The 17,545-nt window shown below is 45.3% G+C and overlaps 1 protein-coding gene across 7 annotated transcripts in view; it reads left to right on the forward strand.

Moving 5' to 3' along the window:
- The window catches only part of Sipa1l1 (signal induced proliferation associated 1 like 1), a 287,022-nt gene that overhangs the window by 248,319 nt on the left and 21,158 nt on the right, over positions 1-17,545 (forward strand). For all 7 annotated transcript variants that reach the window (XM_005343301.2, XM_013346036.2, XM_026779932.1 and 4 more), the window contains 4 exons: positions 245-391; positions 3,219-3,343; positions 6,658-6,776; positions 9,839-10,281. In XM_005343301.2, coding sequence (XP_005343358.1) covers positions 245-391; positions 3,219-3,343; positions 6,658-6,776; positions 9,839-10,281 — 834 coding nt within the window. The remainder of the gene's footprint in view (positions 1-244; positions 392-3,218; positions 3,344-6,657; positions 6,777-9,838; positions 10,282-17,545) is intronic.

The following is a 17,545-nucleotide window of genomic DNA, read 5'->3' on the forward strand; positions in this document are numbered from 1 at the left end:
GTGTGTTTTCTAGGTCCTTCCCCCTGTAATTGTTTTGTGGATTCCACACCCTGCAAGTCCATTTTCCAGCTGTTCCCTCAGAAATGGTGTTAAGCTGAGGTTTCTCATGTGAGCTTCAATTGTTTTCTCATCTCCACGAGGACACTGCCTTTGTGGCGTTTCTATGACATCCTCTGCCATGCACTCACCTTGGGCTTTTTCTCTATGAGTTGCTGACTTCATGTTTTTGCTTCACACTTTGCAGGCTGTCTCCTGGTTCGGACATCTATGTGACAGTGTCATCCATGGCTTTGGCAAGATCCCAGTGCCGTAACTCCCCCAGCAACCTGTCCTCATCCAGTGAGACTGGCTCTGGTGGTGGTACCTACAGACAAAAGTCCATGCCCGAAGGGTAGGTCTAGTGCCATTTGGTCCCCTGGAGAGTGGTCGTTTAGACATGTAGAATGATATCCCTTCAGGCAGGCCTCACAAACCTCCATGCAACCTGCAGGGAAGATGAGCTAATGCTCCAGATAGAAGAGTGTCCCAGTGGTCAGAGCACCTGAATAAGATGACCAGTGCGGCAGCGAAGTCAAAAAACATCAGTTTCTCCATCGTACGTATCATTTAGTGTTGCCAGAAGGACTTTGTAGTTTCCAACATGAACTCAGCAAAAACCCTGCTTGCGTTGGAGTTCATTCATACTGCTGCTGATAGACAGATAATGACACCCCATGCTTAAAATTGTCTTGTAAAATACCTGTGTTGGTTTGTTTGTTTTTGTTTATTTTGTCACTTGGTTTTTTGATACAGGGTTTCTCTGTTAAAGCCCTGGCTGTCCTGTATTTCACTCTGTAGACCAGGCTGGCCTCGAACTCAGAGTTCTGCTTGTGTCTGCCTCCCAAATTCTGGGAGTTCTGGGATTAAGGGCGTACAACCAACTAGTTGTTTTCTTTTTACTCCTCATTGATACTAATGCCCCAAAGTAACCATTTGCACTGACAGAGCTCCCAGTGCAGGCTGTGGCTGTAGCCCAGATTAGCACACTCACCTAGCAGGAGACCCTAGGTTTTGTCTCCAGTGTCACTAGAAAACAACAAAATTTTAAAAGGGAAGGAACTGTATCTTATTTTAAAGTTCACTTTAGGTTAGGAGGCTCAAATATCAGGGCTTTGAAGTCATGGGCACAGAAATACAGCATAGCACACACAAGCTGCCTCTGCCCAGAGTAAGAGAACCAACCGAGCTATGTGTTCTCTCTGTTGTCTCTGAGAAAGAACCTGAACCACCGAAAAGTCGAATGGTTTTGGTCTGCATTTTCCCAAAGACTAATTGACAGATGGACTTGTGATTTGATTACTTTTCTTAGATTTCTCCACTATGATAGTATTCTGTTGGGTTTTTAAAAAAGATTTATTTATTTGTATGTGTGCATGTTCTTCCTTTATGTATGTATATGTATCATATGTATGCCTGGTGCCCTTGGAGGTCAGAACAGGGCATTGGATCCCCAGGAAATAGAGGTATGGATGGTTGTGAGCCGCCATGTGGGTTCTGGGAATCAAACTCAAGACCTCTGGAAGAGGATCCGGAGCTCTTAACCGCTGAGCCATCCTCCGGCTCCTCCATTGTTTTTCATATTGAATATGAATATTTTGCTGGTGGTGTTAAATGTTTATATTAAGAGAAGGTGGTGATAAAAGCACTCTAGAATACGCCTTCTCCACCTTGCTGTCTCCCCAGTAGCCTGTTTGAAGTGCACATATCTTACTGTAATTGCTTCAGTGATGACTAGAAAATAATTTTAGCTTTTCTTCATCAGTCCCTGCAGAGAGGTTGTGAGTCACTTATCATATCGTACCACAAGCCCAACTAATTATTTCTTATTTAAATTAGATTTTAAATGGTATGATTTGCTTTTGCAATGAAGAAGTCAGCATACCTTCATCATTATTGCAGCCCTAAAATGTAAATGAGCTAACAATAATAAAATCTTTCTGTCTATGATATCCTCTAAAAGTATATCAGCAAAGTAAGTGGAAACATTAGTGTTGTAGCTGATATGGAAAACCGTGAGCCCCTAGTGAGGGATAATACTTGTCTGTGATGGCGACTGGGAGCAGATTCCAGCCCATTGTGAAGAAGTTTCTTTGAGAGGTGCTAGCCTCCTGTAGAGAAGTGGGCAGCTTAGGTGACTGCATGCCTGGCCACTGAGTGTGTCCTGTGTAAGCTGAGTGGTTGCTTTAAACTGCTTTCAGCAACCACCAGTGCCTCAAACATCAAGTGTGTCTCCTACAAGACCCTCTAAAATGAGGCCCAGTGTGAGATTTAGACCTTTTTTATCTAAATCCCTCAGGGACAAGATGTTTGTCTTAGGTTCTCTGACACACATATGTAAGAAGTGAAATGCTTTTCAAGGCAGAACTAAAGTGTATTGGTATTTACTTAATTGAACATAGAAAAAACTATCTCCTTTAAATCCTGAGATGGAGAAAGTTTAATTTCCTCTGCTACCAAAGGGTGGGGGGAGGAAAGTGAGACTGGAATCTGTGTCTAACTGGCATCCTTACTCTGTTTTTGAAAAGCCTTCCTTTGGTGTACATTTAGAATAGGACCGAAGGGTCAGTGTTGAAAGTTCTCACTGCTTCAGGAAGAGAAAGCGGATTTGTGAATCTCTGTTTCCCTAATATCCTTATAAATCAAGGTTTCTCTCTTGGACTGCCTGCACGTATAAGATGGTTTTTCACAGTAAGCCTTACATAGGTGCTTCTAACCAAGCAGCATTTGCCACAGCAACCTAGAAGATAATTTCCTAAATATTTTACTGCAGTAAATATTTCTGGTCATAGAGTACACTGCTCAGAAAATAATTGATCCAAGAGTAACTTAATGATTTAGTGCCTCATTGAATTAAGAGCCCCCCCCCCCACTGATGTACTGTTCAGAAGCTGTGTATGCGTGATTTAAAGTGGGATGGTGCTAAATGGAAGTCTGAACTTGGCTGTGTGGGCTGGTGGACTTGGGGACTTGGGTTTCTTACTCTCTGGGTCTTCGTTAGCAAGCTCCTTGCCCTAGTTACCACTTGATTTCAATAATAGGCCTGCCTCCCTGAGCAGAGAGATATTTCTACATGCACAGACGTGCAAGTAGAAACTGGTAATACCTGTCATCAGAACCAGGACTCCACCTTGTGGGTAAAGATTCTGATGTGTCTTGCTTTTGCTTGGGAATCACCACAGGTTTGGGGTGAGCCGAAGATCCCCAGCCTCCATCGACAGGCAGAACACTCAGTCAGATATTGTTGTCACTGGGAAATCCACACCCAGCTGGCAAAGAAGTGAGGACAGCATTGCCGACCAGATGGGTAAGTGTGTGATTTATGTTACAGTCTTTCAGAGCAAGGTACCTCTTGATATTGTCAAAACATGGAGCTGTAAAGGATGCCCTAGTTAGTAAGTGTGCCTGAGAACTGATCTCTGCTTATTGCTCATGACCCCAAATGTCAGCTGGAGTGACCAGGGCTTCTGTTTAATGGCCAGTCTGCTGAAGCTCCTGTGTCCTTGGGACCGTGCTTGGGTGGGTCGGTTGCTTAGTTTTGCCTTGTGACTGGGAAGATTATTATTATCCTTAATGTTGACTTCTAAGGAGAAAGAAATCTCTGTACAGGCAGGAAGAGACTGAATGTTTGTTCACATTTAATCTTGGTTAGATACCCTCCCCTGCCTGGTGGACATTTTAAAAAATGCTTTCTCCTCCACTGTTAGACTGTCAACTAAGAAAATTTCTTAACAGAACGGCACAATGGAGTGAGTTCAGTAGGGCCTTGTTCAGGTTCCTTAACAGAACGGCAGAATGGAGTGGATTCAGTGGGGCCTTGTTCAGGTACATATCCCTCTGAGGATGCGGAGGAGAAACCTGTCTCCAGTGGCACTGTGAACACTGCTTGTGACAATGAAGTTTTTGTCATTTCAATGATTAAACTTTAATAGATAGACCAAAAATTTGATGCCGATCTAATTCGTACATCAGAAACTTGGTTGTGTCCTGTCATCCTGTGCCTCCGTCCTGCAGTCCTTTTTCTTTTTTATGAAAGCATTGTTATGGAATAAAGAGATGTACATTTCATGCCTGAAACAAACATTTAAGGCAAAGAAGACCTAACGGTTAATAGGTTTGCCTGTGCAAATGACTGTGCCCAAGTAAATACATGAAAGTTGATGAAGAGAAGTGTGGTTCCTGGGTCCTGAAGACAGGCTTTGTTCCAGTGTGCTTTGTTATTGAGCCCATCTGTCACTCCCAGTTTTGTCCCACCCACCCCAACTCAGAAAACCTGAGCATCTTCTGTCTGCTCCCTGCTGCCGACAGATGTCTTTAGTCCCGTGTATTTTGGTTCTGTTGGGATGGTAACATCCATATGATCAGTGCCTTATTCTGGCTCCCAGTGCAAACTCTGACCAAGACTGCAGCAAACCTTTGTATGTCCAGTGCCGTGCTTCCACTTCCACGGGAATCAGAAGGTCTGGGGACCAGAAGAATAGTTACATCCTCTTCATCTCCTCACATGAAGTGCTCTCCAGTCTTCTTCCTCCTGCATCTCCTTCTGTGTAGTGCATCTTCACAGCTCATGATGCCGGTGTGAATTTGGATGGATCCCCTGAGTATACTGGGGTGCATACCTCCAGTACAATATAGCTTTAAATCAAACTGATAGTCAGGTGCCCCTAGAGCTGGCCTGGGAAGAATTCACTATACCATGCGAAGTATATTTGATGACTTTTCTTCTCCCCAAATCCATTAGGTAGGCATGGGGACCATACCTTTAATTTCAAACTAGGGCATGGGGGTTGGCTGACAGGAGAATGTCATCAGTTCAAAGCTCTATTAGGCTACAAAGTGTGTTCCAGGCTAGCACAGGCTACAGAGTGCAATCCTGTTTCAAAATGCTGACGTACATTTCTTATTTTGGAGATCCCAGCCTTCCCTAATTGTCACATCATAAGGAATCCAGGGCTTGTTTGATGTCCAGCACCTTTTTGGCATTGAAATTGCCAACTGAAATCAATTGAAAATTGATTATCTGTGAAGGTCACACTCAAAAGCTACTTGGTCAGGTTACAAAATAAAGAAAAGGGGGAAAAATCCTATAATGATGTGGCTGGGCATAGTGGTGCACACCTTCAATCTCAGTGCTCAGGAGGCAGAAGCAGGGGGATCTCTGTGTGTTCAAGGCCAGCCTGGTCAGCCAGGACTGCATAGGAAGATCCTGTTGTGAGAGAGGAGGAGGAAAATCCTATAGTGTTTACTGTTTTATGTTCTTGTTGGTTACATTTATAGCCGTCCTCTGTTGTAATATGAGCGGCGGGCTGTGTCCCGCCACCCGGCTAGCTTTACCCGAAATAATTACACGGAAACTGTATTCTTTTAAACATTGCTTGGCTCATTTCTATTTAGCCTCTTCTAGGCTAACTCTCGCACCTGGACTAGCCCATTTCTAATAATCTGCTGTAGCCCACGAGCTGGCTTACCAGGAATGATCTTAACCTGCATCTGCCTGGAGTGGGAGAATCATGGCGACTCCTGACTTAGCTTCTTTCTCCCAGCATTCTGTTCTGTTTACTCCACCCACCTAAGGGTTGGCCTATCAAGGGACCTAGGCAGTTTCTTTATTAATAAGAAATCACTCCCACATCAGTCCTCAGTTTTCATGTGTCCTGTAGACCTCAGGTTAGACATACCTGACAGCCATCCTAGGGAAAATATATGAAGAAGAGTAAGTTAGGTTTTTCCTGGCTTAGTATGTGATGCATAGAGTTGACCTCCCCAGACTTGGAGTGGTTGTAACCGGTACCTGCTGGGTAGACGCATCCATCCCTGCTCCCAGTGCCCTGCGATGTGGTTCTTGTGACAGTGTAGCAGGCTCTGCTGGGCTCACAGGCTCACTCATCTGCATGGATATTTGCTTCTGCCTCACTTTCCCCGGAATGGTGTCGAGTCACTCCAGAACAGGCTGCCTGATCCTCTGCAGGTCAAGACGGGTGCTGGTGAAGTCCATAATTCTTGCTGTTAGCTCTAGGCAGTTGGGGTAAATCGCTGCCTCTTGTTTTGGGGACCCTATCTTGACTGCCATTGCGGCCCCCAAAAGGAAACGATCATTTGAAGTAAACTAGCTGCTGTGTGTCTGGTCTGCCATGCTCAGCTTAGAGTTATAGAGGACCTCAGGGATTCAGTTCTTTTGTCCTTGGGCAGCATGAATCCACAGGCAGAATGTTCCCTAATTGTCACGGTAAGTACCGTGATTGCATCTGTGCCTGTCTAGGGAATGGACACAAAGTTAGGTCTGCCTCACTGCAATGAATAATTCATGAGTTTAACCGTGTATTCTGAAAGTTCCCCAAAGCAATAGTTAGTTCCAAACTTTGCTGCGTTATTCATGGCCTTTGGTTTGGTGGCACTTGGCTGTGCTAATATGTATGATGTGACATGTCACCAGCTCAAGCTTTCTTCATCAGTCACCTAGTTTCTGACATGCTGTCTCTAGTGTAGACTCCTAACAAGCTTGCTGCTGGTGCCCAGAGTTGACTGGTCAGGGAGCCCTGAGAGATGGGTGGCAGGCCATCTCCACGTGGCAGCTGTACTTTGCTTAGTGTCTGTACCCTAACTTCCTGTGCTGTGTTCCAGAGCCTACATGCCATCTCCCAGCAGTATCAAAGGTGCTGCCTGCTTTCCGAGACAGCCCCAGTGGGAGATTAATTCGGCAGGATCCGGTGGTTCACTTGTCTCCAAACAAACAAGGCCATGTAAGTTCACCCTAAGTGTAATGAAATAACTGATTTCCAGCAATGTGTTGTGATTCCTGTAACTCAAAAATGTTACCTACCTGCTCCACCCCAAGGTACCTAGCACTTGGGGTTTGCACAGCCCAGATTCTGAGTTGCTTTAATGTAAACTTTATCCTGAGAAGTAGATCTGCATCCCCACAGGTCTTTAGGGGAAGATTCAGAAATCAGAAAAGGTCCTGATGTTAGAAGGAGAGCTATGCAGCAAAGAGGTTCTATCCTCCAGGTAGCTGGGAGTTGAGTGAGGCCAGGTCAGACAGACCTGGGCAAGCCCGCAGTGACCACAGCCCTGCTGACTCTCCTGTCTGCTGTGGCATATGTTGTCTCTGTTCTAACATGGTTTCTCATTATCTTTGGGTACACAAAATATTTTGCAAGTTATCATTCACTCCCTGCCTGCTCCTTTTGTCTCCTTGTGGAAAGTGTATTTGCATTCGGGTCATTTGTTGGGATGCGGAAATTCTCCATTTCATGCTTGCTGACTTTGAGGATGCTCACAATTTCTTCCAGCTTTCTTCCAGAGAAAGGAATATTGAAGCTAAAAACCAAGCAAGTCTGTGTGTCCTAGACTTTGCTCTGTAGATTTGCTAGGATCCATGTTCTTCACAACTCTACTTGTATATGATTGATATTTGAACCAATCTGAATTTTCCCTTTCTCATTATCAGTTTTTATACTGAGTACCTAATAAATAGTATTTGGCATACATTGGTGAGTTCAAGTATGTTACTTAAATTAGTTTTTCCTATCCTTACTTTCTGGCTTTTAGGAAATCTCAGATATATTTCAGCTCACTCTCACTCAGGGCAAGCACATTTGAGATTCAGAAGCCACTTGTGGCTGGGGCGCCATGATGGCAGCTCAGGGACAAAGCTGGAGGAGTGCCCCAATTCCCAGGCATGACACATACCTGGTACCCTAGCACTCAGAAGGCAGAGTTAGCAGTGTGCAGCCTGGGCTGCATACTGGGCCGCCACAAGACTCTAAAGTGAAATAAGATGAGCAGTACTTGTTACTAAAAAGTTAGAGTCCCGTTAGTAAAATGATGGATGGCGGCTTTCCATGGTGAGGGTTTCCCTGCAAGGTCAAACAGGTGTCTTCCCGCCCTGCTCTTGGCTAGTGAAGGGTTTCTCCTCCCCCACCAGCAGATGCACCACGGTGCTTTCTCCTCATCTTGTCTCCAGCTAGTAGCTGAGCTTCCTGTCTCCCTCCCTTTTAACTATCACCTCACAGGCTGAGTAAGTATCTCCTCGCAGGGCGTTTGCTCACCCTTTGTGCAAGACCCTGAGTTCAACTTGCAGAGCCATCGGCATACCAGAAGGTGGTTCATATACCTTTTAAAGCTTGTTTCTTTGGTAAAGTCTATAAAACATCCTATCTAGGCAATCAGCCACTGCATACATAATCTTTATTGAGATGTCACTCACATACCTACTTAAAAATATGATTTAGTGGTTTTTAATATTCAGAAAGACTCGGGATGGCTCAACAAGTAAAGGCACTTGCTGCCAAGCTTACTGACATGACTTCAACCCCCAGAACTGACATGGTGGAAGGGGAGAACCAACTCCAACAAATTGTATGTATACTGATCTCCACATGCTTATTGTAGCATATGTATGCCCATACACTTAAATAAATAAATGTAATTTATAATAATGTACACATGCTCAAAGAGTTGTCCAGTCAACACTATGATCTAATAGCAGAACATTTCATAATTCTGGAAGCCTGTATTGTTTAGTAGTCACCTCCAATTCCCTGTCCCTTCTAAGATCCAGGGAACTGCTAATCTACTTTGAGTAACTGCACTTGAATGAATCGTGATCTGTGGCCATCTGTGTGTATGTGTATGTATATGTGTATATATATATACATATATATAATGTATATTCTGTTTTTAATCTATTGATAAGTTAATGGTCACTTGGTTTGAGTCTACTTTTGTCTATTGTGATTAATGCTATAAACACTCATGCATATATTTTTGTGAATCTCAATTTTTCTCTCCCTTGAGTCTCCATCAAGAATGGAATTGCAGCTGTTTTACCATAGCTACCACCCCAGTTTCCATTCCTAGTAATACTCCCCTCTTCAGCCCACTGTTTTGTTTGAAGTATTCTGTGTGTGAAGTCCTCACTGTGCTCTGCTCTGCACTTCCCCACGGCCGTGACACTGAGCACCTTCCCATGTGGTTGTGACATCTAAGTGTCGTCTTTTCAGAGGCTCCTGTTCGCCTGTCACTCCATTTTAATTGCATTTTAGTTTGGATAAAATCCAGTTTACATATTTGTTGTCCCTGTGGTTTCCTGTCTAAGAAACCCTGATGTCACCCATGGTTACAGAGACTTAACACCTGTTTTTGTCTCGTGTTTTAAAAAGTTTAGCTTGTACATTTAGGTCTTCAGTGTCTCTTTAAGTTTTTGTTTCTGTGCAGCAAGGATTAAAAGACTTCTTGTTTTGTTTTTTTGTGTTTGGTTGGGTGGTCCAGTTTTTCAGCACCATTTATAGATGAGACTAGTTTTCCCCTTTATTGAATTATCTTGACATCTCTGGGTAGGTCTTAACTTTTAGCACTGGTTGGAAAGCTGTCTCCTAAGCAGATGCTGACTGGGGACTTTATTCATCTTGGATTCTGCTTGCTAGCTACCGAGTATGGCTTCTGGAGTCAAGCACACTTTCTAATTATAAGCCCTTTGGAAATGTCATTTCCTTTCTATGTTAAGATAGTAAAGATGTCAATGACAGCCTTTATTTTTCCGCATTAAAGTGATCTCCATACTATTGTGTTATTGTGTTAGCCTAAGAGAAATGATGGGAAATGAATTCTTGGTAGACATGTGCTGTCTCTGCCAGGGGCACCAAGTTGAGCCCACCAGTTCAAGTGCTGTTCCCAGGCCCTTTAACTTATTTTCAGTTGTTAATGGAGCTTTTTAATTAGACATACGCCAGAGAGCCAGCCTTGTGATTCTTGTGTTGAGGGTGCGACCCCTGCATGGGAGTGACGCTTGCTTCTGTTGTAGTCTGACAGCCACTACTCCAGCCACTCCAGCAGCAACACTCTCTCCAGCAATGCATCGAGTGCCCACAGTGACGAGAAATGGTATGACGGCGACCGCACGGAATCTGAACTCAACAGCTACAACTACCTGCAGGGCACCTCTGCTGACAGTGGCATCGATACCACCTCCTACGGCCTCAGCCACGGCAGCACGGCCTCCCTGGGGGCCGCCACTTCGTCGCCTCGTTCGGGGCCAGGCAAAGAGAAGGTGGCACCCCTGTGGCACAGCTCCAGCGAAGTGCTCTCCCTGGCAGATCGGACCCTAGACACCGAGGGCCATGGCATGGACAGGAAAGCAGAGTCCTCTCTGAGCCTGGACATCCACAGCAAGAGCCAGGGCGGCTCAAGTCCTCTGACCAGGGAGAACAGCACCTTCAGCATAAATGATGCTGCGTCACACACCAGGTCAGTGCCCTCCAAGTCTGCCTGCCCTAGGGGTCCCCACCTCCCCCACTTTAGTGTATGCTGATGGCCTCAGGGGCACTGGAGTTTGTGTGCATTTGTTTATAAACACTGTATTTTTATATACTGTTATATTTTATGCCATGATTTCTCAGCAAAATAGTTCAGCAATCTTGGTGTGTTATTTCAGATTGGGAGAAAATGTTGCAGATATATTCACTGTAAAGCTGCTTTTTTTTTTTAATTTCCCTAACTGTGTTCCAGAATTAGAGTTTTCTAATTTTGATTTTCAGCATTGATACATAATGAATATAGAGTGCTACAGATTTTCGAAGGTACTTGAAAGTCTTTACTATGTTTTTTAGACAAAGTGGTCTTTCCTAAGATTGGCAGCTTTTCCTTAGAGCCCAGCACATCATTTCCTAGCTTCACACCCTGGCCCATTGCTTATCCCATGCTTCCATTACTGGCTCCTGACAGTGAGGCATTGATGGTGGAGACACTCATCAGAAAAGCGTAGCTAAGGTGCAGCATGCCCTTTCCACAAGGGAAGCACACTCCTCCAGTGTGCTCGGTCACCACTCCACTAAGCAAAAGCAGTGCTGTTCTCTGTTCCCTAAAATCCACGGTGTAATGGACTCTCTGTTTCTGCTCTATGCCTCTGCATCTCTGGTCATTCTCCTTTTTCCTTCCACTGTTGCAAGCTGCTGCTCAGTGTGTGACTGTCTAGCCTGGCTGCCCCACCTGGCAGTGGAGACTCATTTGAGTTTTCCAAATAAGAAGCCATGTATATAACCTGCTAGTAAAACCCAGAGCACCCTGGTAGGAAAAGACATCGACTTTACTTGTACTTAACTAATTGAGGTTAGCACTCAGCTTTCTCCTTGTGTCTCTGTTCATGCCGAGGAGGTTTTCCGTCTCTCTTCTCTTTAAGGTAGAGGCTGTGTGATTGGATGCATCTCAGCAGCTGTGCTCGGTGTGGCATTTCCCCACGTTCTAGCATGGTAGTTTTGAGACTGTATTTTAGTTACGTGTCTCCCTTCTTCCCTCCAAACCCTCTCACATATGCCTCCCCACGCCTTCAAATTCATGGCCTCTTTTTTCTTTATTATATGCATATTTACATATATATTCCTAACTGTGACCCGTTCAGTTCAGAGAATGTTACGTGTATGTATGTTTTCAGGGCCGCCATTTGTCACTAGACAGCCATTTGCTGTGCTCTTCCCTGGGGAAGCCACCTTTCCCACTCCCAGTTTCCCTTAATTACCTGTAGTTCTTTGTGTAGGGTGGAGGCCTGGTGAACTTTTCTTCCTGCAGTTGGCATCTTTGGTGGTGTCCTCCTTGTACAGTCCATGTTTGAGCAGTCATGTTGGTGTAACTTCTGATTTTACTAGGAGATCTTAAAATTACCTTGGGCTGGAAACTCCATAGCCCTCAAGCCGCAGTGACCTAAAGAAAGTGGCCTCAGGAGCCCATTGTTCTGCAGTTGAGGAGCTAGAATATTTGGCTCAACAAGGGTAAGGGATATGTTTAGAAAAGTAAAACAGAAAAGTGGGCCCCAAATGCTGTTAGCAGTACAGACAGCCTGGCAGAATAGTGACCTGCAGGCTGCTCCATCATATTAACTAGACTGCCAGTGTTCCTCAGAATGTGTCAGAACTGAGCACTTCCTAGAATCCTAGATTTCTTTTTCCTTGGTTTTAGTTGCTCATTTGAGAAGGGGACCTTTTCCTAAAGACAGTAGTCCACCTGAAGAGAGATCCTTGGTCTAACCTGAGGTAGCAGGATGTGAGCTGGGAAGGGATAGTCTAGAATGGTGTGACTCCAGAGCACAGTTGAGAGGAGCTGGACCCTGGTATCAGACCACAAAATACTGAGACTGCTGTGACTCCGCGGATCCTCCTTTCTCTCTCTCTCTCTCTCTCTCTCTCTCTCTCTCTCTCTCTCTCTCTCCCTCTCTCCCTCTCTCCCTCTCTCCCCACAGCATACCACACCACCACCACTAGAAGCAGGCACCTGGGTTTTCATTGTGCTAACCAGACCTGCCACAGCTTCAGAAAGGATTATCGAGATTTTCTGCTTCAGAGGGCCATGTGGAATCATTGAAGTCATTGCCTAGAAATAGATGGCTGTTGAAAGTCAAACTTATTAGAGAAGAATGTGGTCTTTCAGGAGGGTGACAGAGCATCCCACCCACCGGAGGCTTGAGTCACACTGGTTTCTAGACTCCGGTAAACAGGCATGCTTTGTAAGTTGGGTCTGTTGGTCTTGGCAGAGTGAGCTGGCTAGTGTGAGCTGTAGCAGCCTCCTCTTTCTAGAGGGAGAAAAGACTAAGCCACAAATGTGCATGGCTGGGGAAGCTGAAATCACAGCAAAATAGAGTGTTTTTGTCCTCTGAAGACAGGGCCAGCAATTAGTGTGGAGCTCTCTTGACAGTGTGTAAAAGAGCTTGTACCTGGGACTCAGTGACAAAACTTAAATTACAGTGATTAAGTTCCCCTCCATATTTCTGGCTAGGCCGGGCCTTCCCCTATGTCCTCCAGTCTGCCTGGTGATGACTGCGCAGGTTTTTTTGTGGCACCCTTGAGAACTGCTTTAATGCGGGTTGGTAATTACATGGGGATGTTATATTTGAATGTCATTAAGAGAGGCCGTCCCTACAGATAACTTGCTATTGGTGTAGAGAATGTGCAACCTAGGTTTCAAGTTTTATTATTTTATAATTGCTCTTTCCCTTTTAGATCTTAAAATGTATCACTCAAAAAAAATGTGAACATAGAAAAGGTGAAGGTAACACGAATTTAATATATTTCATTCAAAATTTTTAATACGTTCTTAATAGCTGGAGCTGTTGGTTTTTCCTTAAGAGTTCTGGCCATGACAGTCGGCGAGGTCAGTAGTATAGGATAATGCTTCTGTTAATGAAAGTGGCTACGAAGCCCCAAAGGGCTCGAGTTCTGCTGACCTTGAGCCCGCACCCTACAGAAAATTTAAAGAGCCCACCTCATACCTACACATGGGCCCTCATGTTGGCGGGCTTCTGTCACTGACAAAATGCCTGGCACAAATAGTTCATCGGAGGGAAGATTTGTTTGGGTTCATGGTGTCAAGAATTTCAGTCTAAGATGTGCTGGGTCCCTTGCTGGGGTCCAGAATAAGGCAGGATACAACATGGTGGCAGTAGGAGTGATTGGCAGACCTGCCCCACCTCATGGTGGCCTAGAAACCGAGAGACAGACACACGGGGCAGCAAGAGCATGCCCTCAGAAACCTGCTTTGTCTAACTAGACCCTAGCTCCAAAGTTTTCTCCACCACCCCAAATGCTACTGTGTTGTGAGTCTTCCAGGGGGTCACTCCTTTATCGGCGCCAAGCTGTTCTGATCTAGTCCCTTCTTGGTCAGTTGGGGGACCAAGTTTTTATCCAGCAGTTCTCAACCAGTAAATTGTGACCCCTTTGACAAACCTCCCATCCAAAAATTATTTACATTACCATTTATAGCAGTACCAAAATTTTAGTTATGAAGTAGCAATGAAAATAATATTATGGTTGGGAGTCACGGCAGCATGAGGAACTGTTACAGGGCTGCTGTGTTAGGAAGGTTGAGAGGCATTGCCTTTAGCACATCAGCCCTTCGGGGAGGATATGCCACACCGAACTCCTATTACTTTCTATAACATGCCAAGTTAGCATGTTAGAGAACCCATTCCTCTTCAGTCACTCTTGTTAGCCAGCCATTCTGCCCGCCTTAAACTCTTCTTGGCTTCCCAAAGCACCCTGAGAGCCTCTAGGCAGTTGGGACCCACATTTTTATGGTCACCTCATAGAGGAGGACTTCCCGCCGAGCACACATACCGTAAGCTCCTGTGTTCTCAGGTACCACCAGAGGATCAGCAGGTGGATCCTGATGGACAAACAGGAAATGCCCCATCCTAATGCTCCCACTTCCACTAAGAGAATTCAGAAGTCACAGAAATTCTCAACTCATGCCTCTTCAGAAAACCACACTCCATTTCAGCTTCCTGCAGACACCTCTGCTCTCATGTATAGATTGTAGTACTTAAGTGTGTAGTACTGAAGGCCTTGCGTGTCTAGCACAAGCTTTTGGAAAGTTATTTCTAAGTAAAAGTTTTCTTTTTTAATCTTTAAAATGTAAAAAAGAAGTTGATCATTCTGAATGGCACCAGAGTGCCCGGCTCAAGGCCAAGAAAACTGCCCGCCTGTAACCCAGCTCAGTTTTGTGGATGGGTCTTTTCTAGTGACCTCATAAGCTAATGAACTGTTTGTGCCAGAAAAGCTCTTTCCTGGGAGTGGTGAGGGGGCTTCTTGGGTGGAGCTTACACAGGCTGCTGGGCTATCTCTGTGTCTTGTCTTACAGCTGCTGTGTTTAAACTTTGTCCTCCAGATTCTCAGTCTCTTTCAGAGGATGCTTCCCTCTTTGTTTAGAAATTGTTCCATTGTTTCTGTATGCAGTGGGTTTTTTGCCCTAAATCTTTTCTGACTGGAATTTACAGTTAATTGCCTGTCTTCTTTAGCACAGCCCCCACCCCTCCACCTCTATTCCCAAGTACTGAGAAGTGAACTCAGGGCCTTGCATTTGGTTGCCAGATGCTGTACCGCTGAGCCGCATCTCCAACTCTTTACTCTTTGATTATGAGCAGGGTTTTACTAAGTTGTCCAGGCTGGGTTTGAACTTCTGATCCTCCTGCGACAGCCAGGGTCCCAGGCCTGTACAGCAGGTCCAGTCTTCACCTTTCTCCCTCTGTTGAGAATACTGTTTCTTTAAGTATTATAGACTAATTCAGAATTTGAAGTTGCAGCCTCTGGAATTCGAAACCCAGAACTTTGGTTGAGCTGTGGGCATCTCTGTTTCATTTGTGCAGAGCTCTGCATGCAGTGAGCATGGGGATGCATTGCTTTACTTGTGTGGAGCAGCCTTCAGCCAGGCTGGACGAGGTGTCTTGCTGGATCTCCTCCAGCTGGAGGAGTGATGACTGTTTTATCTGTGCTGTAGGGACCAGCAGGAGTAGAAAACAGAACCACAATGACTGAAACATGAAGCGCATGTCCAGCAGTGAGCCCTCTGTCCAGGCTTGAGGGTCTGATGCAGAGCCGCCCCACAGCACTGCCCCTCAAAACAACCTTGACTCAGCTGACATGGCAAGGGCAGGCCTTCCAAATGCGGGAAGTAGAGGCCAAAGCAGTGGGGCAAGAGTGGGTGCCATTTATTTGCCACTTGGAGCATCCTCTCAGGGGCGAAATTATGCGTATGCTCACTAAGGAGAGGCAGATGACAGAAGAGGTTCCCTGGCCTCCCCACTGGAGCTTGGCCCTCCTACTACAGTCCAAACACTCTAATCTAAAGAGAAGTGGTTTGGTTCAGCCAAGTTCTTTCTAATCATGAAAGTAAATACTTGTCTTTTGTTTTTACTTCTAAGGTTAAGAGATCTGGTCGATTCTATTTGCTTTAACATAACTTTTGGATATAAGTCAATGACTATATGAAAGAAAGGGAAAAAAATGTATTGTGCCCTTTACCACAGGCAAGTCAAACAAGAGACTCAAGAACGTGAATTTGAGCCCAAAATCAATGTCATGTCTCTTCTGCCACTGTCCTCCAGCTCTGTGGCCTGTGACCAGTCACTCCGGGCCCATCTCTTACTGTCCTCTCATGATACTGGCCCTGTTGAGAATGAAAAAAGTCACCAAAAGCTTAGCTCTGGAAATGTACCCAAGGCAAGAGAGCACCATTTGTTTTCTTAAGCTTCATCCCTACTGCGAGCGGGTGTCTACTTCCTGTTCACAGGCATGTGTCTCTCACAGCTCCCATGATACCTTTTTTCTTTCAAACCTAATCATGCCTTTTTCTCAAGCTTTCTTAATACTCTCTCTCTCTCTCTCTCTCTCTCTCTCTCTCTCTCTCTCTCTCTCTCTCTCTCCCTCCCCTCCCTCCCTTTTTTTTTTTTTTTGATACCAGACTTGAACCTGATACTGTGTTACGCTCCTTAAGATGGTAATGTTCATAGGCATCTTGTTGGCTCCTTATTTCCATAGTTGGGTGGGCTAACTCACCTTGTGATCCACAGTGATCCATGAGGCCTCTTCTGCACCCACCTCATTCCCCAGGCTGAATGTTCATGCTCTCTGCTCACCAGAACTTGCTTCTTACAAATGAGCAGCTTTCTTCCCATGCTCACTCCGCTCCTGGCCATCTTAAACACCAGACTTCACTGCCCATCTTCCCTAGTGCTTTAATACTAGTGTCTCCTGAAACCCTCCAGAGGCCTGGAAATGGTAGTTGAGAATTAGCCAGTGCTGAACACATGGGAGGAGTCCTGCTTCATCATTATCCCCCATTATCTGTCACCCAAAGACTTGTTATTTGCACAAGCAATCCCAGGAAACCCTGTCACTCCCCTCTCCTTGGTCATAGGCCAGCACTCAGCCTTTGCCCAGATTTTGTCACAGCCATTTGACAGGTGACTAATTGCTGCTTTTGCCTCTCTGAGAATACCATCCTTCATAGGCCAGCACTGAAACTCCAGCCCTCCTGCCACGCCCGAATATGATATGTCTTCCCTTTGGCAACTCTCCATGGCAGACAGAGGGCAGCAGCTGTTGCCACACAAGAGAGGATTGTCTCTCTGGTGATGCAGACATTTAGAAGGGCATCCTCAGCCCAAGTATGCAGGATTGGTACCTGGAAATTTGATTGATGACATCTGTGCTCCCCATCCTGCTGGTTCTTTTCTTTGTAGAGCAGTAGACAAATTCAAGCAGCGCCCTCCCTACCACTGTACCTTCTGCAGGCAACCAGCCCATCCTATGAAGGCCCATGGGCAGTCACCAGGCTCCTGCACCTTTATTTGTGTTTTGTTTCAAGCCATAAGTTGAGATGAGAAATCTGGATGAGTCAGACTGGCCCAGGCTCTTGGTCGCCCTGTTGTCCTTTCTTTTATTTTTGTGTGTAGCAATACATGTGTGTCCTCTCTTCCTTTTCAAAACTCATGCTCTAGAAGAACTCAAAGCATCCTAGAGTGTAGATGAAATTGAAGTCACAGAGTTCAGGGACATCCTGCCTGGATGCTCATTGATCTGCTCTGGGCCGTGCTCACAGTTAAGCTGGCTTTTATTATAGTAGAAAAGGAATCGATATGACATCGTTCACCCCAGTGCTATCTGCTTCTCTTTCCTTTTTGTTCCTCATTATTGGCTCATTACCTTACACAGTTCTTAGGAAGGGATTCAAGGCTCTGTGAGTAAGA

This window comes from Microtus ochrogaster, chromosome 1, assembly GCF_000317375.1.
Source record: "Microtus ochrogaster isolate Prairie Vole_2 chromosome 1, MicOch1.0, whole genome shotgun sequence".
Classification (NCBI taxonomy): Eukaryota; Metazoa; Chordata; class Mammalia; order Rodentia; family Cricetidae; genus Microtus; species Microtus ochrogaster.